The sequence below is a fragment of the Trachinotus anak genome, unplaced genomic scaffold, assembly GCF_046630095.1.
Source record: "Trachinotus anak isolate AG129_WGS33_773 ecotype Australia unplaced genomic scaffold, CSIRO_AGI_Tana_v1 ptg000010l, whole genome shotgun sequence".
NCBI classification, from domain to species: Eukaryota; Metazoa; Chordata; class Actinopteri; order Carangiformes; family Carangidae; genus Trachinotus; species Trachinotus anak.
The window spans coordinates 5,043,774-5,071,594 of record NW_027273861.1 but is presented as its reverse complement, the minus strand read 5'-3'; the positions used below and the strand labels follow the sequence as shown (position 1 = coordinate 5,071,594).

At 41.4% G+C, this 27,821-nt stretch overlaps 1 protein-coding gene across 2 annotated transcripts; it reads right to left on the bottom strand.

Annotated features, from left to right (window-relative positions):
• Nucleotides 1–879: 879 nt before the first annotated feature.
• slc9a7 (solute carrier family 9 member 7) lies at nucleotides 880–27,795 on the bottom strand. Of its 2 annotated transcripts, none has more exons than XM_071487093.1 (16): nucleotides 27,226–27,795; nucleotides 24,617–24,819; nucleotides 24,455–24,532; nucleotides 21,726–21,802; nucleotides 21,510–21,622; nucleotides 21,291–21,396; nucleotides 20,752–20,893; nucleotides 20,517–20,622; nucleotides 19,662–19,750; nucleotides 18,811–18,924; nucleotides 18,348–18,459; nucleotides 18,092–18,245; nucleotides 10,785–10,848; nucleotides 9,411–9,493; nucleotides 7,509–7,614; nucleotides 880–5,067 (listed from the first exon to the last, which is right to left on the bottom strand). In XM_071487093.1, the coding sequence occupies exons 1-16, from the start codon at nucleotides 27,503–27,505 to the stop codon at nucleotides 4,804–4,806; spliced, it is 2,091 nt and encodes a 696-aa protein (XP_071343194.1). In that variant the 5' UTR covers nucleotides 27,506–27,795; the 3' UTR covers nucleotides 880–4,803. The 2 variants fall into 2 exon arrangements, with proteins under 2 accessions (XP_071343194.1, XP_071343195.1); XM_071487094.1 differs by having other exon boundaries at nucleotides 20,517–20,617; nucleotides 20,747–20,893; nucleotides 27,226–27,639.
• Nucleotides 27,796–27,821: the final 26 nt, after the last annotated feature.

Sequence of the window (27,821 nt, the reverse complement as noted above, 5' to 3'; positions counted from 1 at the left end):
AAGTCACTCAGAAAACAGTCACCCAATCAGAAGGGAGGCCCAGAGCGTCTCTTCTGATTAGCTCACTGACCTGTTGTTACTGGAACTCCAGAGAGAAGCCTGAGAGAGGAGATGTAAAACTACACTGAGATGTAGAACCACCCACCACAAATATATCGTCTTATGGATCTCAACACACAACAGTGTAAAATATGGGACCTTTAATGTATTGGCTGAATTACAGATTCAGTGGGAGTGAATGGGGGCTTTAAAACACACCTGCATTAGACTGTAGTGCATTTCAGCATAGAACTTATACACTGTACATACCATAGTAATGAGCTTACAGGTGATCAGTGTGCATTAGTGAGCATCTTGTAATCTTGAGTTGAATTAGAATGACCCTCCGAAGGTCAAAATATATTATATGAACCATAATTATTCTTTATCATTTGCTTATGTGCATTGGATTTGATTGGGCCTCCATACATAAATACAAAATATTTCTCATAATAACTCATAAACTGTACATGTGCTGATCATAATGTACCACTGATCATAAACTGATCAGTGGTAAATAATTAAGCATTTTGTACTTTGTACACTGGCTAAAATATGTCTGTGGGGATTGTGTTTAAATATTAAGAACCAAGTTACACACACTTTGACTGCTGAATTGTCTTGGGAGCATAAAATAGATGTGTTTCTGGGAAAGGCTTGTAATTGTATTCAAATTTGATGGAAATCCAGGAAGCTGCATGAAATCGTGCAGATATAAATGTATTAATGGTGCATGAAGCACAGGTTACAGGTAAGCAGAAGAGGCACAGAAGAAATTAAGAAGTAGACAACTTCCTTTGGCAGCTTCACAGACCAAAACAAAAGGATCAAAACAACTAGTTGACTCATAATTTGACAAGTTTTTATTAACATGTTGACATGCAAACCATGGCAGGTAGATCCTGGCAGCCAGCTGCTACTAGAAACAACAGGTCCACATATTGACAATTGAGCTACATCTCATATTTCTCAGGTACAGAGAGCATGTAAATATAGCCAGCAAGACAACTGACAGCACAACAGTGAGAGAGAGAGAGTGCACATAAAGGTTATATAAGAGTCCCACCAGTGTCCTCTGCTTGAGGTAAAGTGTCAAACTCGTCTGTGTTGTTGCCGTCCATACGGTGCTCCCACGTCTCAAAGCAAAACAGTTTGTCCTGGACATGATGACAATTGCAAGTTGTTTTTTTTTTTTTGTTTGTTTCTTATATTAGTCAATACAGCAGGAAAAAAATCACAGTTTTGTGTGTTTTCACATTCAGAGACACTATAATATCTGCTGTAGGTTATATTGTATACAGAGTGTTACCTGTCCATGTCACAGAGGAGATGGGGTGAGTGTACGTCTAACACCAGCGGTTTGCTGAGACAAAATGGTGAACAAGTGATTCTTTTAGTGCCCTTAATAAAGACAAGCTGAGCACAGCTTCAAATTACTTCTCACTCCAGCTAAGTTTAAAATGACCCAGAGCTTGACAACAGCTTACATAAGTAGATTCACTTCCTCTTGGTGACCTCAGAGAGTCATAAAACTTATATGGGGTTTCTCCTTTCGTGTGACAGCCTTAGATTCAACTTGCACAATCATGCCTTTCACACCTGGCCTTGTGTATTCATACATAAATGCAGCAGCCGCCGTGTACAGTCGAACAAGAAAACAAAAGGCGACACGTGCTGTGTGGTGAATTTAAAGCAGAGAGCGGTTCAGATGTCTAGACATGGTAAAGTGAACACAGAATGTGTTAGACTGTAAAACCTCCTCCTACTCCCACAGCGAGTAGTTGGTTCGAGCAGCTGCTCCACCTGCCTAAAGGTCCCGGGTACAGCTCTGAACAAATGTCTACTTCAAACACAGAGGAAATGTGCTCACAAGGTCACCAAAGAGTAACTGATGCAGCACACATAGTTAAACATAACTAAAGATCTCGTGGAGTTTTGCAAATCAACCTGCAGTAATAGAATAAGGTTCAGTGGTTTGCTGCAGTGAGTGAAGTCCGGACATCCAAAGCCACTGTCTCTCATGGAGGATTTGCAGACAGGAGTTCACAGCCTTAAACCAGTGATCTCATTTAAAACTGCTGTGTGTATGTTTCAGGAACTGGGCCACAGGCAGAGTGAGGTCACACTGTATGCTATAGTGGATGTAACACACCTGCTGTAAACACAAGAATCGAATGTTGAGACAACAGACTTTAATTTGTTAGCAAAGCAAAAAGTCCAGGGGGTTCATGATTTTACCGTGAAGAAGAACAACATTTGTTCCCATTTATTATGAGTGGACTGCAGTTTCAGAAAATGGTTACGCTCAGAGAAGTTTCTCTGTTACCAATATTTATGTGCAGCGAGAGAGCTGCATCAGTTTAAAGAAAGAGTTTGACATTGTGGGAAATCACTCATTAGTTCATGTGGCAGAGAGATAGATGAGGAGAATGATACCACCCTCATGTCTGTATGGTAAATATGAAACTACAGCAATAGCTGGTTAGCTTAGCTTAGCATAACAACTAGAAACAGGGAGAAAGAGCTAGCTTGGCTCAGTTCGAAGGTCTTTCCAGTCTCTGTGCTAAGCTAAGCTAACCAGCTACTGGTTGGATCCTCATGTTTAACAGACCGGTAGTAAAGTGGCATTCATTTTTTTATCTGTCTGCTAGAAAACAAACTTATTTGAAGAACATGCAAAGCTTATGAAGCCGATTTCCCATAATGTCAAACTATTGCTTTAACATAGTGGTATCTAAAATTAGTTCTAACTTTGTGTTTAAAAAAAGTAAAGCTTTAAACAAAAATAGGACAAATTAGGAATTTATGTCTGTTAATACATGTAACTGCAAACCCAGGAACAACAGGGGAGACACAAGGTTCACAAAAACATAAATTACACTTAGTGATTTATGAGACTAACTCACCTCATCATTCTGTTTATGTTCCAACACTTACAACAGCATATGAGGTTAATATATTTATGGGGAAACAGCCCACAGACACTACTAATGTTTATGAGTATACATACTGTAGCTGAGGGTAAAGGGTGAGTACTGCTTGGTGAAATTATCTGCAAGCACTTTCACTTCTAATCTCTGGTTGTCAGTGTTTGGCATCCGTCTGGAAATCTGAACACTACAGTCTAATGCTGACAGGTAAAATCTTGTTCAAGGCAGAGCCTGAAGAACCTGTTGGCTGTCTTTCTATGGACTCAGTGCCACCTGTGCAACCATGTTATCATACCTCTTACTAAATTTAGTTTTAGTGCAAAGCTGAAATGATTCAAAAATGTACTGATTAGTCAGTCAGTTATTAGTGAAATTAATTAAAATGAATAATTTCCTTTTTTTTTCAAGCAAAATATCAAACATCCGCTAGTTCCAGCTTCTGCAGTGAAAGACTTTGATGCTGTTCCTTGTAATAAATGATGAGCAAATTAATGTTTTGGGGGATTTGCACTGTTGGTCAGAAAAAAGTCACCTTAGCCTCTGTGATAGACATTTTTCTCTATTTTCTTTCTTACTTATAAACTTGACTACATATTGAATCAGTTGATAACAAAAATCATTGGCAGATTAATTGTAAATGAAAATAATTTCCAGCCCAATGTTACTGGATGCATCTGTTCATTTAAAATCTTTTAAAAGTCAGTAGACAAAATAATATCATTTTTGCAAAGGATTCAAAATTATGATGACACCCTGTTTTTTATTTTATCATGTTGAAATTGCTCTTCAACTGTATTAGAGCGTATTGTATTTTAAAAGTTCAGGGAAATCTGCATCCTTTCATAAGAAACAAGAAAACTAGCATCAAAACACTTTCATTCCTTTTTCATGTTATTGTTGTGACTAACAGTCAACTACATAAAAAAAAAAAAAAAAAAAAAAAAGATCCAGGCTAACTCAAAGACAAGACACAGATGCTGTTTGTAACAATCATGTGAGGTCAAGCACTGAAAGGAGCAGTCCCACTAAAAAGGGGAACAAAGCTCGGCATTGTAGCTATTTACATGCTCACATTCTCCATTCCTGTTACCTCACCCATGACAGGCTGTGGCGGCTGAGAAGGCAGCGCAGTCCCTTTCTGTGCTCCTCACATATCACATCCTACACACAGATGCTTCTCTGTGTGAAACAAAGGAAATGTTCACGAACACACCAAACGCTGCACTGGATCAATGGAATGCATTTACCAGAGCAACTCCTGTTTGAACTACGAACTATTAACGTTTGGTTTGTGGAGCCTCGTTGCAGCATCTGCATGGGGGGAGGGGGGGGGGTCATTTTCTGATGTATTGTGATGACCTGTGAGATCGGATGATGAGAGAGTGCTGCCAGGCAATATTTCATTTTTCTACCTCTTTTCCACTGAACACACAAAATGTCACATGTTTAAAAGTGCAGATTCAATCTTGCGTGGGGATACTTCATCCCCACATCCTGCATAAAGCTTTCCCCCTTGTTTATGCAGAGGAAAATGGATCACAGTATAACAGCACTGAGAATTTCTCTTCTGACGCTCTTGAGGACACACGTCTCCTGGAGAGTAAAACTCCATCTCTGTAATGAGGATGAAATGATCCTTGAGCTCTATTCCCAGGCCTGGAGGGAGCTCAGAGTCGCTCTGAACCCTCCCCTCTTATCTACTCCCATATCTCCACTTTGTCGTATCTCTGAAGGACTGGACGCTCTGCCCGCAGGACCTGGAGAGAGCTGGGGGCGAGGCGGTCTGGGGGTCAGGTCAGGAAGGTCGACGGCACAGGCGGGGAGGAGGGGAGGGTCAGACATTATCCTCAATGGGGAAAACCAGGCGTGTGCCACGGCTCAGCAGCTCTTGCTCACGGGAGTCCAGCTCACGCTCCAGCGCCTCCTCTGAGGTGCTGCCACTCCTCTTTCCGTTCGCGCTCCAGCCTGACCCTCCAGCACCATCCCCCCCGCCGCCAGACGCGCCGTTGGCTGTGATGGCAGTGTCACCGAAAGTGTAGGTCAGGTCGCCGTCGTTATGGATGAAGTCAGAGTCGTGGTCCCTCAGCTGCTCGTGGTTCTGAAAACACACCCACAGTGGAACATGAGGGGAGGGATGGGTTACACGTGGGAGTGACACACACAGATGCAGGACACACAGTGTGGGTACATGTGGTGGGAACAGATGACACACTGACTTTAACAGTGCAAAAGGCTCATAAGGGACACTATGGATTTACAGAGGGGAAGGGAGGAGACTTTCACTTAGTGGCCTGCACTGCAGCAACCGGATTAAAGTGCAGATGAAACAAAAAACACAGAAAACCACAGGCTGCACAATGACATGAAAACCAACCCCACAGTGAACTGCAGCACGAGGTTCTCACAGCTCTAATTGACCAACTGACAATCAATAGTCCTTCCATGTCCCGGGGGAGAACAGGATGAGTTAACGTTGGGTCACCGCAGGATTACTCAGATCAACGGATCAAAAAACAAAAAAATTACATAACCCCACAACCCTTCTCTCAGACAATAGTCTGGGAGGAGAAATAGTGAAAACAGCCTCCATTTGAATCCATCAGGCATTTTATGTTGTTAAAAAGGGCATGGTTACTAGCCAATTAAAATAGTGACAGAACTCTTATTTAAGAATAAGTTACAATAAATTATTTTTACGGTAACAATAAAAGCAGTTTAATAAAATGAAGAAAACGAGGGGAAAAGAGAAAAGGGGAAACAGCATGTCTATGAAAATAATTAACTTTGTATCCAAAGCCTGAAATAGCTTATTTTGTGTCAAACTCCATATACAGTACACTGTCCTGCTACAATACCCACTTGAGCACCAAATGTGTATTAATCCACAGGTGAAAATAGTTCCCAGCAAAGGTACTATTTACTCTTGTTTGAGTAAGGATTTATGAAAACTACAGTGATCAGATGTTTTAGGAAATTATTTTCCCTTTTTAGAAAATAAGTATATATATATATCTGTTATCTATTGTTTGAAGATTTGTCTTCAGCAAGAACTATATTTACAGAGGAAGTTAGAAAGTATTGAGGGATGGACTAACACATTGTTGGCCTCTTTCTGTAGCTGTGTTAACAGTAAGAAAAACATAGAATATCACCAGCCTTATCCATAAAAATTAGTCTGTAGTACTATCTTTTCAAAAGTAGCCAGGGCACTACATCTATAACCACACTTTAAATGTTTTACAATTTGAGGTCAATGGGAAACAAAAATCTTGGGGGCATTTTATTCCCTCCACATTTTTATGATATCCATAACCAGAGGAGCAGATCAAGAGGAACCAGCCACGGAGCTTTCTTTAATCCTGTCTCTCCCCACTTGGCAACAGAGAGCACTGGACAGCCTAGATAATATGAACAGCCATCTAAATTCATAGCTCGTCTGGCAGGCAGCCCTTGGCTGGCAAACCAACAGCAACACAACACCAGGGGAAAACATTTACAGCTGCAGAACCTACGACAGAACTCATGGAGAATTAAATTTAAATGAGAGACAATCAATCTACTTTGCAGTAAGGAAATGCAATTTAGAGTTAGTAACCCCCCTGTGATAGGCTCTGTGAGTTACTGTGAAAGGAGAGTATAATGGCAAAAAGCCTCTATGTGAAAGTATTTTACATTAAATGAAAAGGAGAATTTGACAGAGGGAATCCAAGTGTGACCGTCCCCTCAATGCCTGCTCCTGTGTTTAAAATATCAGAGCAGAACAGTGATCATCATGGAGATGGGGCTGAAAAGGGCCTTTTGTGCTGCCCTCTGAATGTAAAAAGGCTTCTTGACCATCCATTTTCTTCCTCGCTGAAGGCCTCAGCGCTTTGTGTGTTTACTGGCAGGCATTGAGAATATTTTGACGATATCACAATTCTCCTAAGAGAAAAACCTTCAGTATTCACAGAGAGCCTTCCTGAGGCACCAACCTCAGGTTTGAATGTAAGAAAGGAAAGAAAAAGTAGCACTTTTATAGTCATTTTACAGAACGCTTTGGTTATAGCTAATTTGAAAAACATCTCAAATTTAGCTTTTTTAGTCTTAGGTGTCCAAATATCTGAGACCACTTACATCTTAATATCATTGTCTGGAACAAACTGTGTCATACTCTTACAGCAGAAAAAACACATTCACTACAGTTTTTGTATGAATGAAACAAACAATATATACCATGTTGATTAATAAGAGTTTTAGAGGTGATTATAGACAGGTGTTTTTAATTTTGAACATAGCCAGGCTAACCAGCTGCTAGCTATATATTTAGCACACAGACACAAAAGTGGTATCAGTTTTCTCATCTGACTCTCATGGAGGAAGCCAATAAGTGTCTTTCCACCTTCTTTTTATGACTATTCTTTACGACAATGTTCAGTGAAGAGACTTTCCACAGTTTCTGCAGTGTGAACATGGATTTCTCACAGACCACTGGTTCATGTAGGAGTGTCACTGTTTGTTTGCTGCACGGCCACTGTTTGGAAAGTGCATGTGGACACTGACCTCGTACGCCCGGGGGCTGGTCAGACAGCTCGCCAGTGGCCCACAGTAGCTTGGCAGAGTGGAGGTGAGAGGCGGCCCACTGTGTGTCAGGATCGGCTTCAGGTAACTGGATAGCTGTTAAGGAGAATGACCTGCAGGGCTCAGCACTTATTAACTCTGAGAAAAGGCTGGTTGAATAGAGTTCATATTCCATAACTTTACTACCTTCTGATAAGGCACCTTTCTTAACCATTAACTAATTTACTAATGCTTGATGGATCATTTAGAAACCTTTTATGAGAACAACGTTTGGGTTTCCAGATTGTGAAAAGGTTACTTTGTCTTTTTAGCAAGCTCTTTACTTCATTAGAGAGACGCCTCCAATGGAACAACTGATCATCTACCTTGTGAGGAAGTGGCAGGGCATCTAACCATCTGACCAAAATCAGTTTATTAACAGCTGAAAATTTGCAAGTGCAGACTTTATTTATTTGATTAGTAGAACCAAATATTTCATTAAAATGTGCAACTACAGAATTTATGTTTTATGCAAAAATTAGAGCCATTTTCCTTTATTAATGATTTGCTAACGTTTATTATTTCATGGCTCAATAAAGAGTCTTGCTCAATGATCATTAATAAAAGGGGTAATCTAACAGGTCTGCGGTTGTAAATGTTAATAAGCTGTTTATAAATAGACTGATCCAGATGTCCTATAGCCATTTTCCATAAGTGCTGATCCAAGGAGTTAGCTAAAAAGACAAAACAGATGTCATGCAGAGGGAGGATTTTCATTAGCCTGGGAACCCACATTTAGTTCACATTAATGGCTGGTCTATAAACCATTAATACATTATTTATTAGCTATAGCGTTTTAACCATGTATCAGGGTTACTTATTTGACAGTGGTAACCAAATATCTGATCAAACACTGCTTACACAAGTGCATTCCCACATAAAACAATGTAAACTAGCTGTAACAAAAACAGACCTCACAGCCAGTCATTTTCTACAAGCTTCCTTCTCCTCCTGCAGTAACCCAACAACAACACATTCCAAATGATGAATTATGGCTTAATAATGTGGGGGATGTTTGCAAGTAGGATATATTTGGAGTTTAAATCTGCACGGGAATCTGTGAGCAGCAGTGAGGGTAAAGTCATTTTGTGATGGTTGGCAGCGGAGCAGCAGAGAGTGAACCAGCAGGCTCCTGTACCTCTTGTTTGTAATTAGTCAGGCTGTATTGCACTCTGGGCAAACCCAGTGCCATGTTCAACTGGTCAGGGCACAAGTCCCTTTGGGAGGAGGCCGTCTGCTCCCTGTCAGGACGTGTACGATGGAACACAAATCAAACTTAGTTGTTGAAATCAGCCGGCAGTTGCACAGTCTGCTGCCCAGATATATGTAAAGTCACTAAACTCCACGCATCAAAGCCCTGCGTCATGTATGTTAATCTCAGTGCTCTGCGGTGCCGGAGCGTGAGAGAAATCCACCCTGCTCACTTCAGCGTGCACGTGTCACCAGGGAGAAAGCCTCCACTGTCAAACACAGCTGCTCCGGTTAAAAGCAGCTACACAATCAACCACCTGGGGAGGCAACTGTTTGGCAGAGAGGAACGTAGGGAGGAAATGGGAGGATGAGCTGCTAAACACATTTACTGAAATCTGTTTTTGTAGCCAGACTAAGCAGAGACTGCAAACCATTTATGGATTCATGTATCTTAATCTGATCCCGTAAGGATGATCCAATAATGACATCAACTGTGTGTCTCACGTTGATGACTTACACAGTGTACTAAGAGAAAATAGCCCCCAGACAATTATCCGGACTGGATATTGCACCTGATGAGCTGTGCGGGTTCAAACATTCAAATGAAACACATGCTTTTCTTTGGTCCTGTGAAGCAGGGCACAGAAAGGATACTTGTGATCAAAGGTGTACCACAGTCTGAAGAGCCACGCGCTCTCCTGTTTGGTTTTACTCTGTCCTTCAGCCTGAGGGCCATCCTGGAGAAACACAAGAAAAAAACAATCATCCTCTCATCTTCTAGATCTGTTGCATAAACATATGGATCCATGAGACCCTGTAGCCAGTTCTTCAAATGCATTTTAACTAATGCAAGCTAACATGAAGTTATCAGGTTCTGAAATCTTAGTTAGGAATGATTTGTTCATTTCAGATGAAGCAATTCACTTCAGTTTAAATGAGATTTTATTTTGAATTATAAGCCACATGAAGTTCAAATCATGGTCAGCTATATAATATAACTGCATCATATGATCAGCACTATGATCATATGACACAGTAACATGAAGTAGGTGCGTATGAAAGACTTCCTGTATATAATGAGGCAACAGAATTGTTACTGATGTTGTTGTGTTTTACATCTTACTCTTCTGTCACTGTTGTACAATCAGGTATTACAAGTGACTGTAGGTAATGTGTGCATTTTTGGTTAGTTTCTTGCTAATGAAAGTGGATACTGTTGGTATGGCAGTGATAATCATAAGCCTTGTACTAGAGGACCACATGTTTACTCTCTGTCTGTATAACTTGCAAATCTGGCAAATCAGATTATCAAACCTTAAAATATTCTACTTGTGAGATAAAACCTTGCCAAATACTCTCACAATTCAGATTTAAAGGTATTGCCATTTTCAGAAATGAGTCCAGCAGTCAATCTGACTAAAATAGTTTATACATTTACTCAAATTTAAAGTTCATTGATTGTTTTGATTGAATTGTGTTCAATTTGTGTGTACATTTAACTAAACTGAAAAACCCTGGCATATGATCATCAACATCATCAACAATCAAATAAAGCTAACTAAGTCATGCCAAAATGAGGAAGAGAGTGCTGCCGCCCACAAGACTGAGAAGTACTTGAAATGATTAAATAATGTTATAAGTCTATGACAATCAGATCACTGTAGCTACTAACAGCACATCCTGCTTCCCACTACCTCCCACCGCCGTAATCTCAGGCTCACATTGGTCTGTTAATATCAAAATACACCGGACAGTGGGATGCAGCTTAAAGATTAATCATAAGTGAAAAATCACAGACAGTCAAAGCACAGTGGACACCACAACTAATGGAGCTATTCTGTTCCCACAGTCTTGTTCAGGAAATTCACCCCCTTTCCTCTTCAAAAATAACTGAAACATTTACATGTCTTCAGACCTGCTGACTCTGCTCCACATCACCACAAAACTGCAGAAGCAGAACAGCGAGAGCAGCGAGAGTGGCACTGACTACATAAATAATAACTGTGTACATCTGAGTGGGATCCTCACCCCCTGTAAGACCTGGAAGCTGTCTCCACAGGGCTGCAGGTCCTGGTCTGGGTCCACACCAACCCTACAACACAGGAAGAAAGTAGTAAAAAATATATAAACAACTCGTAAATATGCAGTTTAACTCTGAAGTAACCAAATTAGTGCACACGCTGTGATACATGTGGAGAGTCAGTATTTGCAGTATTTGTCAGCCACTGCTGTACAGTCTGTAATTTCCCGACTTTTACAGGTTTTTTCAGGTTGGATTTGGTCATGATTTTGTAGACTGTTCTCTTTGACACAGACTAGTCAAAGTGAACACACAAAGAGGAGTCCTGTGTCTTTTTATGCTCCACCTACAGAATGCAGATGTGCCCCGATTGTGGCTAGGCCATGTATCGGAAGTCACTTTGAAAACCAACACATCAAAGTGTCAATTTGCTAAATCTTTCAGTGGCTGAAAAATCTAACCCAATACAGACACTGTGAAACAAAGATGTTACACACTTTGTGTAATAGTGTCAAAGAAATGAAGGAGAGATATGAAATAACTTTTTACCCACAACACAAAACCAGACCTCAACAACAAATTATGTTTTATCTATACAGAAAATGACCACCAAGTCACTCTTGACCCCGTAACAGAGAGAGTTCAGTTTGCAAGAACTAAAAAAAATCATCATGTGATTGAACTAGCCATGTGTGTCTGTGCTTAGCATCACACACATGCTGCATTTTCAAAATCGATCCATTGTGGGTCAATATACTGTGGCACTGACATAGTACTGGGTTAATTTTACCCTGAACATGTGAATAAAAAAAAACATCTGAGCACCAATAAAACCCAAGACGTTGGGAGAGTTTGACGAAGTGTCAAACACAGAAAGCTCAAGTTTTACCTCACTGTCACAAATTTATTTTAGTTGTACAAAACAATGTGATTCAAAACTGCAAAGGATGCAAATATCATACATAACAATCGGTGACAAATTTAAGTTATGTTCATGTATGTATCAATAGAACTAAAGTAGATTATAAAAGTTCACAAATATACCATATTTTAGTCTAGGTATACAACCCAGCAGTAAAATTTAAAAATAGCACTAACACTGTGTCAAAACCCAGGACCTGGGTTTGATTGTTTAGTTTTTTTTACCCAGGGATACTGGTACAGCAGCGCCTGTGCTATCTTAGCCCAAAATGGGTCAATTTTGTTTGAGGGACTTTTTTTAGTGTATACCACATTACCATAAAGGAAGAGTTTGTCATTTCACTTTTTCACTTTCTTGCAGAGTTAGATGAGAAAATCAATGCCACTATTTGTTGATGTGAAGCTACAGCTGCAGCTGGTTAGCTTAGCTTAGCATATCGACTGGAAACAGCTAGCCTGAAGGTAAAAAAAAAAAAAAAAAAGAATCTGCCTTTCAGAATCACAAACTCTCACTTATTAACATTTTTGTTGAATCTGTACAACAACCAAAATGTAAAAACAATTTTTGAAATTACAGTGGGTTATTATATATAGTATAGATTATTTCTTAGCTAGGTGTGGTCACTTCCCAGCTGTTTCCCTCCATTTCCAGTCTTTGTGTGAAACATTAGTTAACCAGATGTTGACATTAGCATCACAGAGACATGAGAGTGGTGTCAATCCTCTCATATAACTCTTAATTTGAAAACAGAGCATATTCTCATATATCAAATTGTTCCATTGAAGTTGCATATTTTCAGTCTTCATACTTGGACATAAATAATTTACCCCTGGAGTCTCTTACCAACAGAGAAGGATTAAACTGAACACAGGCAGATTTTAAAGGGGCACTTTTAATTCGCATAAGCTGCAGAGCAGTTGAGTCTAATCCTTGTGGACAGACGCCAATGTAGCTGCCTATCATGGTTACATCTGATACTACAACTGACACTGCACAGTGGGGGGGTTTGACTGATGTGTGTAGTTATCTTTAGAATTTTCCATGACTAACACGTGGAGGAAATAGCCCCTCTGACTGAGTAACAGCTTTTTTTTCTAGCAGCATGAAAAGGAGCAGGCTACAAATGTCCAACTGCCTTATTCCTCTATCAAAATGCACACACACACACACACACACACACGCACACACACACGCACACGCACACACACACGCACACACACACGCACACACACACACACACACAAATACACATGCTTACATTAGTTGACACTCACTGATGTAATGCATTAACTTACCCTAAATTTAACCACCATTAAATAAATGCCTAACCCTAACCTGATTCTGACCTGAGCCCTAAAACCAAATCTTAATCCTCAAACAGCCTTTTGAAGTTGTGAGGACTTCACACACACACGCAGAGAGGATCCTCAGGAGGTGGAGTTTGCACAGAGGTCAGAGGACCTGCAAAAACAAAGAGGTACAGGCCCTGCCAGGCACTGCATCAGGAAGGATCTGTGAGGAATGGACCTGAGATTATAAAACATAAGTGCTGGGGGTTGGGGCAGAAGGGGGAAGCACAGTCTTGAACACATTTCCTCTGATGAGAAACACTATAGGCGGGCCACATGTGTTAATATACACACATACTTATATAAGAGAGAACTCCACTGACCTCAGTTTACCCACTAACCTTTAATCCTAATCCTGAAAACATCCTCTCCTCTCCTTAAATCCATCAAATATTCCTCACAAGCAATGTCTTTAGCAGGGTTTCTGTCTTCTAGGGAACACATGCAATCCTGAACAGAGTAAAACAAAACACAGGCAGCTCTCTTTCTGCTCATCACCTTCCTCTTTTGCACATGCTTCAGATCAGTTTACACATTGTTGAGCTGCTTCTGGGGAACACAGTGACCGAGTTTGTTCTTCACACCCCTGTTTTAAAAATGTGAGGACAGTCGACAGAGACACAACAAAATAAACAGGTCACCCAGAGAAAGCTTTGAATAAAGAACCTGATGGTGCCAGACCTGTGACACGTATTTATTCTGAAACATCCAATTTAAGGCACTGAAAACTATTTCAAATGCTTCTGAGTCTCAGTTTTTCCACAGCCCTTCATAGGATGAAAATGTTCCCCTTCACCAAAAAACAGAAGTAAACCGTGAAACAAAAGATTCCCATCTGAAGCAACTGCATGCTTTCCCAACACCACTAACTGTCAGAGAGTTCGCACACATTCTGATACAGCACCTGAAGTACTCCCACTTTCCATGTAGACGTCGCTGTTCCTGCAACGCTTTGCTGTCCCCAACGCTGTCACATCATAAACACATATACTCAGTATGAAGCACATTAAAGGTAAAGAGCAAGTATGAGGTGGTCTTATAGCTGACCACAAATCTCTGAACTTTAACATCTGATCTTATCATTAGATACAGATGAGGATTACAAGTCATTTTTCCAAGAATCAAATTTGATTGCGTGTGAAAATTACACAGTGGATAAAAGGGAATATCATGAGGATCAGAAAGGTGTGTTTCAGTCAGTGTTAGTTAAATGGAGGACTGAGCATAAATGAGAGTTTAACAGAGACCAATGACTCAGTGTTTTAAAAACAGTAATTGGCAACAGTCTTGGTAATGTATGATCCTCTGTTTTGGGAACATGGACTAATCCCCGGACTTGGACAGAGGATCAGCAGATATTCAGGCAAACACATTAAAATAAATGGATAAAACAGCAACAACTCTTCTTTCTTCTTTCTGCACTTACATGTCAATAACAGCACAAAACAAACTCTCCCGTCTTTTTTGATTATGTGGAAGCAGCCAATGAGAAAGGACAAAAGTAACAGACAGACAGTGATGGCTTTTGGGTGAAATTGTATTACGCAACAGGAGGAAGGAAGCCACAGTGTTCATGTTTCTAAATTCCATCCTTGAACACAGAGGGCTCTTTGACATCAGACAAGACACTTTTGGATTCTACTCAGAAAAAGAAAAGGTTGCATGCCTTGTAAACGCACACAACTACAGTTCTCTTTCAAAGACAGTATTCAAATTAGCTAAAAGAAACCATCACGCCATCAAGAAATCATCATAACATCAACATTCAACAACACTTCGCCTCACACTTCCATCTCGGTTTATCACACCCTGATGATTTCATATCCTCTTAGCGCTTCAGCTTCAACTGAATCGTCAGCTTTCAGTACCTCCGTTGTATCTGCCACTACAACGCCCGCTGGTAATCATATTTTAAACCCCTGTCTGTATTTCAATACCTTTCAGTACTTAAAGTACTTAGTATTTAAAAAAGCAATTCAAACGTCTCTCACTAATTGTAATTTGACAGCTACTACAGACTCAGGGCCGGGCTCCGACTGCAGCCGACGGTGCTGTGAGTCGCTGTATATGACTGTGGGGATGGGCGGTCAGTTCATCAGTTCATTGATAGACATGTATTAGGTAAGTTTTGCCACACTAACAGTCAAATCAATTTAATGATAAATGTATTTGATCTTATCTGTCATTAAAGGGGCTGTATGTAATTTTCTCTGCCACTGAACGCTGTTCATTGCCAGGAGCAGGTGGTGGTGATGGTCACCTTCCAAGAGCTTCAGCCATTGTTGTGTTTGCAAGACAGGAGGTTATAATACGCCCTCTGAGCAGTGGTAGTTCTTCAGAGCAGCGTGGACACTACAGTGACTTGGTATCGGAAAGTGATGAGATAGACTAACCAAGCTGGGGCTAGCTGGTTAGCCTGCTAACTTCAGTAGAAGAAAAGACAGAAATAGAAGCAAAACAAGAGGGTTGCTTTCAGCCACTGGAAACAGCTCTTGGTGACTAGAGGAATGAAGTTGGATGTTGAACTCACAATGTTTCTTCTAAACCTGGTTAGTAAACATAACACTGTAGCAGTTGCAGAAACTTACATATAGCACCTTTAAAATCCTGCTAATGTGGCAGTGTAAAGTATATTGTGGCCATTAAAGGTAACTTCTCTGAATCATCACAATAGTATGATAACAAGCAGAGGTTATGGGTATTTCTGTTGTTGTGATTCTGCTATGTATTTTATTAGAAAGGCTGTGCTTTTAATGTGTAATACTAACTAACCTCGGATACATGCCAGTGTGAATGACTTGTATGGCTGAGCGTTGTGGTGAAGTTGGTAACACATCCGTTGTATCTGATAGAAATACTGGGTTCAAATCCTGGTGAAAGCGTCTATTTACAATGCACTGTCAGGCCAGTGTAACTACTGCATGTACTAATGTTACAGCCACAATGGTTATAGTTATAGCTTCAGTAACAGAATAGCTAAAGCCACATAGCCAAGCTCGGGTTCTTCTACTTGCTTCAGCCCTTTAATTGTAACTGACATTCAAACTTCTTTCAACTTCTTATGGTACTTCAATTTTATCTGCCATTCTGAATGACTTCCACTTCAGCTTCTATCAGTATTTCAACTATTTCAAATATTTAAACCGCAAATTATCAACTGCAAGTATTTTTTGAAAATGTAGGTTTGCTAAAGCAATGGTTCTCAAAGTGGGTCCCAGGCACCCCCAGGGGTCCTTGAGGAGGTTCCATCTATAAATAACATTACTGAATGTGTCATTTCTGTAATAAAACATCTAAAAAGCAAAAATCTTATCAAATGCAGGACCCTGGTCTAACTTGTGCCAGTTTAAGGATCCTTGACATTTGAGAACCATTGTGCTAGAGCTTGAGAGAAGTGTCTTTTACTAGTTAATACAGTAAAGCTCTACCACAACCCAACCTAAATTAAAAATGTGAAATAAACTCAGCAAATACCAAAATGAGAAATTTTCCACATTGGAGCTGAGACATTAGGCGCTCCTCCCTGACCATATGTGAGCACGCAGGATGTCTTTCTCTCTCAGCGGTGCACGCCTGCCTGCTTGCAGACCATCCATCAAAACCCGATAACAGAAACCAGCAGCGTCTCCTCTCACACCAGACGTCTGCTGCCCCAGCTCTAGTCCTCCATCACATCCTGCTCATCATCCTGCTGCCTCACCACGGCTGCTTCATTTTCACAAAATTACTAAATCACATCCTGCAATCTCAATCTTCAGCATTAAAATGAAAATATGCTGAATAATATTCAATAACAGACACAGAATAATACTTTTTAATGTCCTCTGCAGTAAGATGTCCTACCACTCCTCAGGGCTTTCAAAGTGTTCCCCAAAAAGAGTAAAAATTTGTAAATTTATGCACATATACAGAGGATGATACCAGGATCACAGAGGAGCACGACTGATATCCGGCTGCCATGCACCACATGTCTCAGTAACCATGGCGATGAGTTCATGGGGAGATTTTGGCAGTGCTCTAAACCTCCACCAAACACAATAGTTTCTGCTCAGTTCGAGGAGGCATTACCCATATTAAACAGAGGCTGTTCACTCTGTCTCACACACACACACATCGCCAGCCCATAATCCGCTTTATCATGACAAATAGAAGCTCCCAGTGCATCATGGTCAGATAAAAATAAGTGAGGCTGGGCTCCAAACAGACAGATAGCAACACATGCAAAGCACTAAAGCACCAGCCCTGCTGCTCATTACATCTCAGGTGGGAACAGACAACACGGTCACAGCCTGGTGATGAAGAGCTGGTGTGACTGGATTCAGTGTCAGGACTGATTTTAAGAGTTCAGGTGTTCAATCTTAAATAACCTATTCTACTCCCTATCATGGAAAATGCTGGGATTTATAGGTACAGCTAAAATCCCAGTTACTGAAAATGTCTGGATTAAAGAACTGGGGGGTGGAAAGTCAGCAGCAGTGGAGAGCTCTAGCTCCATCTTCTGGACAGTCCCAGCACATAGGACAAATTTAGTACTAAATTAGTTTCTAATAAATAATTACAAATTAATTCATTATTTAATTCAATTCTGGCTTCAACTAAGGCTAGCTGAGGCTATGGCACCAGTTAGCTTCCACGTCTCTAACTTAAGCAGTTTTAATTCACTCATAAATTTGATCTCACTCCAGTAAGGATACATAAAATCTCAAAACACATTTATGCATCTTTTTTTGACAGCGTGGAAAATAAAGAAGTGATTTCACTAAATAAATGTCAGACACTGATGTTGTGTTATGTCTCTTTTTTCTGTATCTTTTAGACACACATGTCTGATGTTTCATTGGAAAAATGAAAATAAAGAATACTAATTATGGTTATTCATTTTGGAAAGAAATGCTTTTTTTAACATCAGAAGAAAAATTATTAATGTTTAAGATTTTTGGATCTCTTCTTTCATAAAGGTTTCAGTTGTGGGGACTTTTATTGTAAAAGGGCATGCTGAAATGTGAGGCACATTTTCTTCCACGGCTCAAAAATGTGATGTCACCTTATGTGTAGCCAGGAGAGCATGGGCGTGGTTCCACCACCAAACACCCAGACAGTGAAGAAGACGATGAGCAGCGTGGTGGTGAACATCATCTGCCGGGCGTAGGTGGCTGTATCTCGAATGGCCAAGGCAAAGGCCATCGCGCCTCGAAGACCTGCAGAGGGTCACACCCAAAAATAAATAAATAAATCAAGTGATAACATTCGGCCTAACATGATGAGAGAGACACAAAAGTTTGTGTGGCTTTCTTTCATACCTGCAAACATCATCATATGCTGGAAGTTCCCCTTGATCTTGTGCCTTCGACCAAGGTTGAGGAGGAAGGAGAGTGGGTAGATGTTGAAAGCTCTTCCGATGAATATGGCGATCTGACAGGCTGGTCAAGAAATTTTTGACTGAACACTTTAATGCTGGTGAGATTCAGGGATTAGGGTGTCCTGACCAAAGTAATACATAAAAGTGAACTTCATAGTGAAGCAGTAAAATCTTTCTGATATTGTTTTGGGGAGAGAAACAGCACAAAAATTTACCACAGGGGACTTTGACTTTGGATTTAATAGCTACATCCATCTGGGGTCATCCATGGCCCGTCTACAGGGACATCACAGCAAGTCATCAACTGTGGCCCACTTCTGCAGCTGTGGAATAATCTAGTCCTGTGGAGCTGATAGTCTGAACTGGAAACAGAAATATATTCTTGTTGTGCACCAAAAGGATACAAAAGCCCCTATGATGAAAATGGGGCTGAAAATGTGATTCTGGAAGGTGAACAGAGCCAAGCCCATGTAGGAGAAGATGAAATTCTCAGCGAGGAAGTGAAGGACCTCAAAGAGCTGCAAGGAACATTTAATATGCACCATGGTGTCACTTTAGAAATGTAGGAATACACAGCAAGAGTAAAAATAAAAACCCACAAGAAGATGCTTTAAAGGTTCTGGTTTAGAAAGAGAAACTCACAGAAGTTCTCTCACACTGCATTACTGAAAAAAAAAAAGTCATCTGTTCTGTGAGCTAAACGCCTCATCTATTCGCTCAGAATCGAGAAAAGCTTTGGGAGTTGTTTTTTCTTCTCTTCCCGGCTGACAGAGCAGCAGACGCTCTGGCCGCCATGATGATTACAGAGCTCACTGCATCTGTGTAGCTCTGAGCGGGAGGCACGAGACACACTGATGTGGAGGCAAATGAACATGCAAACCAGACCATTAGGAAGGAGAAAAGACTTGAAATGAATCTTGGAATCTTTGGTTTAATCTAAGCGAAGTACTTTAACCTCGTCGTGCACCACGCGTTCTTTAAAACAGAATAACGAGAGTCTGTCAGGACACTCTGATTCAAAATGTGTCACTCTGTGTGTCGCCTACATGCTAATCTGTACCCTGTCCTCAAGACTGAACCCCCTGTGGGAAACTAAACAGTCGTGTCAGGAGGGATGTCCTCAGACAGCCCCGATTAAGGTCACAGCAGGCTGATCATGGAGCCATCTGGCACCGGGGCCAAGCTCCCGGTTCAAAATATCAGGGGGTTCAAAATAAACGGGGGGCTATATGTGCAGGGAGCGGTCAGATGCTACCTGCTTGGTGCGCTTTGTGGACTCTTCAGAGAGGTTGTTGTAGGTGTAGTGAGCCTGCGTGATGCCACAGAACAGCACGGCCACAACGCCTGGAGAACAACACACACACACACACACACACACACACACACACACACACACACACACACACACACACACACACACATTAAAGGGGGGTTAATACAGTGACTCCATCATATAGACTACACTGCACAATTAGGCTGTATAATTATGATTCACAATGGCACAATTCAGCCACTCCAGTGATTCTCAGTCCTCTTAATGCTTCCCTACTATATTATATATTATCTGTTAATTTCATCTGTGCACATCTGCTACTGTGTAATCTGTATTTAAGTCCCTGTCACATTTCATTTGTATAACAGACAGATTCAATTCTCTGTGGATGGTTTACCATCAGTTTAAACTCCCCATAATTATGTCATTCAGCACAATCAGAGACTTGTGAGTGAGCTTGGATTTAAAAGACTCTGTCTAGGTCAATGCAGATGAAACTGTACTCTAAAAAAAACTAAAAATTAAAAAAATATTTCATAATTAAAGGGTCTTTTGATACAGATTTACTGTTTAATGTTTCATCAAATTAAAAAAGAACCAGAAGAAGCTCCTCAGATGCAAAAAAGATCAAAGATCACAGCTTTTAAATCTGTTATAATGTGACTCTTTTTGCAAGGACCTGCTCTAAAATTCATTTTTTGGGGCATTTTTGACGGGCATCTTTTCCTGTGTGGTGGGACAGCCAACACTGGTTTTGTTTTTTTACAGGCTGCCTGACCACAAACATCAAGCCCTTACATCCCAAATTGCAACCACTTCCCTCTCAGCCGTGCTCACCTGTGAAGCCGCAGGCCTCGGCCAGCAGGAAGGTGCTCCAGGACATGAGGAAGAAGAGGGCCGTCTCCAGAAGCGGGAAGCAGTGCAGCTTGGTGAACTTGGTGACGTGCAGGTCGAGGAGTTAAAGAACGACACAATAACACAAGAGCTGCCCCAAGAAACAAGTCCATCTGGAAAATTAATATACTTTTTATATTTGTAATTTCATTTCAAAGCCTGCATCAAAGAAGGATATGAGAGCAGTGACGACTCCTGTGGCTGCACCCATTACGAAGGAGCCGCTGAAAATACCCAGGAAAACCCCCACTGACTTGAAGAAGGCTGAGGCATCGAACATGTGTGTGTTTGCTCCACTGGGCTGGTAAGCAACAATAGATCTGAAATACAGAAAACATGGGGCGGCTGTTATGTTAAATACTTATTATGAATTTACAAAATTTCAAATGGTGTTTTGAATCAATTTACTTCCTTATATTTATGGAAACATCTTAATTGTTCATTTGTTTTCATATCTATCATAATGGAATAAGATAACTGTCATTAAAGAATGTGTTGTAGGAGGGGGTTGGAGATGTCCCAGTAGAGGGAGGCAGAGTGCCGTCTGTCTGTCATGAGGAGGAGCGACGCAAAAGCAGTGCTGCTCTGTCTCTCACCTCAGTACTGAATTTTAACCCCTGCAGGGAGAAGGGGCTCAAATACTACACAGTTAGAAATGTTTGCCTAAAGCAGGACGGAAAGTGTTGACGTTTGCAGGGGGAAAAAAAAGTGACTCACGAGGAAAGCACAATGGCAACTGCGTCGTTCATGACGCTCTCTCCAAACAGCAGAGCGTAGAGATCCCCGTCTGCATGGAGCTCATTGAAGATGGCCAACACCGTCACTACAGAAACATAGAGAAAAAATTGGGAAAAAGATCTGTCAAACATATATAAATTCATATCCACAGACATCTTCCATTTTATTCTCTAAACTGACTGAGAGTGACCACCTCACCTGGGTCTGTGGCAGAGATGATGGCACCAAAGAAAAGGCAGTCAGTGTAGTAGAACTTGTCGGTCAGCTGTCCGACCACTTGCATCAGTTTGACCACACCGTACATCAGATTCCTGGAGTCGGCGGAGGGGAGAGAAAAAAGGCTGTGATCACACTGATATCCACTGAGCTCCTGATTTTAAACTGATTCCTAACAAACAGAGAGTGGACGCTCACCCAATAACAAAACATGATATGGCAGTGCCCAGAAACGCATAGGTTATAATGGAGCCCAGGTTCCTGAAGAAGTGTCTCTGGAAAAGGAAATAGGGGGAATAGAATGAGGAAGGAAAGGGAAAGTCTTTAGGAAGTGTACAAAGTTAGCGTTGTTGTCATTGTCAGAAACTAGAGTCTAGTCTCAAACTGACCACTTTTTAGTTTTATTTTACAAAACCAATGTCTGAAACAGGCCTGAGGTCAGTAACAGCCACGGGTGGGTGAGTAATTCTCTGTCTAACAGGACCAGAAACACAAACACAAATTCAGCTGTTTGACTGGTTAGAAAACAAACAAGCAGCAAAACACAAAAGCCTCTCCTTTAAACACGACGAGAGACCCCCCCACCCCACCCCCTCTCAACTCTCTCTGCAGTCGTAGAAACTAAAATGCTGATTTGGCTTTCTGAAGGAAATGTGCCTTTTCCTCAGTGACTGTCAGGAGTGATTAGTGTGAAGAATGGGGCAAAGATTCTCTGATGATTATGTTGAAGAAACACATGTCAGATTTTCTGTGGCAGCTCAGTTAGATGACACACAGCTAATGATGCTGACGTTTGCATATCAGTTCTAATTTTGTGTTTTGTTAAAATGATCTAAAGCACAAGATTAACCGAGTGGACACAAACACACACTCTGCATCTTTCTCCGTCACTTTCTGCATTTGTTAAAAGTTTTAATCAGAATGAATCAAAACGAACTCCCATTGTAACACATGACTCAATTGTGTAATTTTAAGGCTGACATGACCTCCTGCTTCCTATTTCCTGAGGTCTGTTGATCAGCAAATTCCACTGTGCATCCTAATTTCACCAGAAAAACACAAAAAGCCTGTCAATACAAACGTTACCAAGAGCTACAAACCAAACTGACAGTTTATTAAAAAACAACTTGAGGAGTCTTGTTCTTCTAGAAAAGTGTTGGCACAGAATCAATTTATCAGTGTATTACATCAGTATATTGACACTGGTACAACTGGTCAATAGTTGATCAGTTAATTGATTTATCAACAGAACATGGCGCTACAGTTAATTCAGTTATATCAATCATGCACTGGTTCCATCATCTGAAATATAAGGATTTGCTTAAATCACTGTAATTTGAACACTTTTGGATTTTGGGCTGTTGGCTGGACAAAGTAAAGAATACATCATATTTTATGGACTGATATATAAATCTATAATGAAACTAATCATTGCAGCCCTAAAGTACTATATTTAACTAGACTAAAGCTTTATCCCAAGTCCACACTACATCATATTTCTAAGCAGGTTGTTAGTATATTGTGTGTTCATTCAGGGAAAGGGACACAATCTTAAACCAGTCAGTAAGAATACTAAAGACAGTCAATTTTTGATTGTGCTGTCGATGAGAGCACACAGAGCACAAACGGGAAGGAAATAGAGGAACTATGCACAGGTGGAAAAAAATTAAAATAAACTGTGGGTGGTGGTGAAACAGCTGGAGAGATCTTGGAAAACAAATAAGTACTGTTGGTTTCTGTTCGGGAAATTTAACTGACACACAATTTGATCGTCTTATGTATTGTATCATTGTCCATTGTAATAAAATGTTAACTAATGTGGTTTTTTGGGGGTTTTTTTTTGTTTTTGTTGTTTGTCTGTACTTCTTTGAGCTACTGCTAACATGCTCACAGTGATAACGCTAACACGCTGATGTTTATCAGGTATAATAACAATGTTCACTATCTTTAGTTTAGCATGTTAGCATGCTAAATAAACATTGCTAATTAGCAGGAAACACAAGGACACCTGAGGCTGATGGGAGTGTCATGAGTTTTGTAGGTTTTTGGTCTTAAAAAATGAAACTTTGACTTGCTGGTGGCTTTAGAGAACAGTCAGGGGTCAGCAGGATTCATCCTCTATGGGGACCATGAATGTTTGTGCCAAATTACATGGAAATAGCTGCTGAGATATTTCACTCTGGACCGAAGAGATTTCCATCCCTAGAGACACATTGTTAGCATGGCTAAAAATCAAATCACCACTTCACTATAACCCACGGTCACATCCTTATAAAGACGCTCTGCAGTGTGGCCAAGCACAAGGCCATTTCCTCTTATTCACCTGACTCCTCCTTGATATCATCCATCGCTGTTTAACTGGATAAGTGTGAGTTATGCTCTCACAATGAGAACATGGATCAGATGTCACCACCTGTTTAAACACATCTGACTCTCCATTATTTCAGGGTCAAAACACTAAAGCACCTGAGCTGGAGATCTACTTCCCACAATTCTCATGCATAAAAAGTACCACCTGCTGTTCTTGAAACTCTCACTATATGGTTATGGATTAATGATGAAAAGCAGCATAGGATTCCCCAAAATACAACAAATCTGTTGTTCTACAACAATCAAATGCAGAAACTGGCCGTATTGTCAGCGTCAGCCTTTTCTCTTTGCCTGCAAAAACGCCAAAAAGGAAATGAAAGACATCTGCTCTGGACTTCCCCTCAAAAGTGCCACTTATGTTTAGCTAACACCTTAAGCTCTCACAGCCTGGCCAATGGGAGCTTTTCTTAGCTCAGCATCTGTCCAATGAGACAGCAGTTAGTGGCAGCAGATACATTCACTTGGCCCTGCACCAACATTGTCTCATGTTACGTTGTATCGTACAAATTCAGCCTCAAAATAGGCACAAATCCTGAGCTTTACACGCCACGTCTCACCTTCTTCAGACTGTAGCCGGCATGGAAGATAATAGGAGGCAGCAATATGTTGAAAAACACTTCAGGGTCAAATGTCACCTGGAAGGGGAAATAAAGTGAAGGCATCATTAGGATAAATTTGACAGGCCGGTTTAAACTGCTGATGTGTTTTCTGACTGTTACCTTGCGCAGCATATCATTCTGCTCCACATTGTGAATCTCTCGGGAGTTGATCTCCCCTTTGAGGGTGTACTCAAAGAACTTGCCACTGACATTAAGCAGCAGGGTGCTAACAGGCCCCTCCTTCAGCGAGCAGCTTGGCGGGGTCTTGTTGTGGTAGCTGGTGGCAGGGATGCCGTATCGCAGGATCACACCCACAAGCAAACCTGGAAAAAATATCAGAAAAGCGAGATGATGAGAGTATAATTTTTTTCATGGGTATAACCTTTCTAATTAATCAGCTAATGTGCAGCAGAGGACCTACAATTACCCTAATCTAAATGTCACCGAGCTAACCACGTGAATTTCTCAGCACAAGATAATTTTCCAGGTGGATCAGCTCTACAAGCCCTCAGGATCAGGCAAGTGACACACAGAGAGCAGCAGAGCAAAGAAAGAAAAATGGGGAGATGGTAAGCAGAAGCTTGTGGGGAGTGCAAAAACCCAGGAAGAAAGGAATGAGGCAGGCAGTTAGAGAACATAAATCCTCTGATCAGACAGCAGTTATCTGCAGGAGACATGGCAAAGCAAAGCTGCCGACACTGCACTCTCTCCTCCTATCAGAGGGTTAACCACATACATCACACCCTGGCTTTGGCTTTAACCACACACACATGTATACAGACACAATTAGTGACAGTTTTGCAACTGGCAATAGACTCCTTAACATTAAACCGTCTTTTGTGTCTCCTTGCAAAACATCCTCAAATTACAGAGGTCACAAATGTAAGGTTCTTTCCAGCTGGTGGGGAATTTCATGCTTTTGGACTGGGAAGTACCATAAGGGGGGAATTAAGATTTGCTAAGACACAGAAAAACCTTTGAAACTGACACCACAGACTTTTAATATGCATCGCTGATCTCTCTGTGCCACAGGAACCAACTGAATATACCAAGTGAAACAATGTGGTTTTCTGTGGAGGCTGCTCTTTAAACAGATACCGAGTGTCGTGACAAAGTTTCCACTTGGCAGCACTTTCATATTGGTCATAGTCCAACAAATATAAACAGTCTGATCAAACACGAAGTGGGTTTCCACCACAACAATATATTTAAAGTGAGGGTTATGAACCTGACAGACATACAGTGGAGTGTCAGTCTGACACCTCACTGTATATAATAGTTGAACCTGTCTTATTGATACATATAAAACACATACTGTATGTGCACATAAGCACAACACATTGAGTGAAATTGTGCTCCCACCTCAGGAAATAGTAATTATTAACTCTATTATTACTCTCACTTTCTTGTCTTTGCAAGGTCAGGACTCCCTGCTGGAGCTGATGGGCTGTATTTGTGAAGCTGGAAAATAAAACAACAGTTTGTTTTTAAGCATAATAAAAAAAACAAATGAAAGTCTGTCTTTTTCGTGTGAGATCTTTGGTTAATAAGTGACACTCGTAGCACTGACCCACTGGGATCATTCTGATAAACTATGAAGAAAAACACTGTACAGATGTGGTTCTACTAAATTCTGCATGTTGCTCTGAGGCATTACTACTGGAACGGTTTAGCACAGCTTGGCCTGGCACACGTTGTGGCAGTGCTTTCTGACTGATTGTGTCATTTGATCATGAATTCAGATGATAAACACAGACTTTGGTTTGTTGATTTAAGAGTTTTCTCTCCAAATTTATCTGCAGGCAAAGCGGACTGATCTGTGTTGCTTCCACATTTGGTCAGGCGCTCCAGAACAGCAGAGTAAATCTACGTTGCACAAATCTGTTCCGTGAACATCCCATGCTTGTGTGGATGTCCCTGTAGATTCTACTAATAAACTCACTGGCACAGAAGAACACCAGGACCCCAGCTGATGACAAACCTCCAGACTGATCAACGTGGAAAAACTCAGCTTTCATTTTATAACGTTTAGCAACCAAACACCAAATCTCCCTTCTTGCAGATGAGTGATGATTATGTTGGTATAGTCTTGTATTAACTGCACTTTGTACTTCAAAGATAGATTCAAAGCTACATCAAGTTAAAATTAAAAAGAAGATAGTGATTGTATAAGGCATTTCAGGAGGATATTCTACAAGTAGTCTGTAACAACAGCTCGGCTATAGGCTAATTTGTCTTTTATATTACAGTGGTATCATTAGGGATAAAACAATATAAAATACATTAGGATCACTGTAATCTCATTTATGATACCACAGACATTGCATTAGTGCCTTCCCATATGGCAGGCTGCTGATTCCCAGGCAGTCAGAGATAAAGCCGCACATGCAGCAGCCTAGTGGAGAGTAGACAAGGTTGAGCAGCCCAAAGCACCTTCTAGAAATTAGCACCGGCCCAGCCAATTAGGAGCAGTGTGAGCTGGTGGGAATGCGGAGGCGCGTCAGTGCATTTGTTCAGACTTAAATCATCTCACTGTCCTCAGGTTTTCCAGCTCATCGCCCCTGTGCAGCCGCTGCACAACCGCCAGGGAGCCCGAATCATGCAGAGCCTGCGGGGAGGTGGTGGTGGTGCTAGTTGTGAAGGAGAGTGAGCGACTGTGTGTGTGTGTGTGTGTGTGTGTGTGTGTCTGTGTGTGTTTGTGCATTCATCATATAACCTCTAAGCCTCACCGTAAATCATTGCCAGCCCGGTTTCGTGAAGGAAACGAACCCGTCTGTGCTTGAAGAGCCAAATGGTGAGGATGGTTAAGGTCAGCAGTAGAATGAATGTCAGCAAATTAACGCTGTCCTGTCGGTGACTTTCCTCAGCCTCCTTCTCGGTGGCAAGTTCTTCCATACCGCCGTCCTCCGCCTTCAGTCCTGACACCGCGCACAGTAAAAGCCAGACGGGCATCATCGTGTCCAGCGCCGCGCAGGCTCCTCTCCGCCTCGTCTGCCGGAGAGCGTCCATGGTGCAGGATGCTGCTGCTGCTGCTGACAGCTCCGCGGCTCTATGCCATGTCACTGCTGGGGGGTACACACAGCTGAGCCGAGCGGGGAAGCAATCCGCTGCTCGCAGACCGTAGGCCGGCGAGTTCAACCTTTTAAAGGTACACTGCGCCGTGTGGACTGGCGAGGAAGCGGCTCCACAGTGAGACTGCGCTGCCCCTGCGGAGGAGACCAAATCACACTGCCGCCCGGGCAGCCCCCTAAGTCGGCCGCTTCAAGCTACTGAGTCATTGTCCCGGGATTTTGATGATTGTGCAATTCAGTGCGTGGTCCTCTTC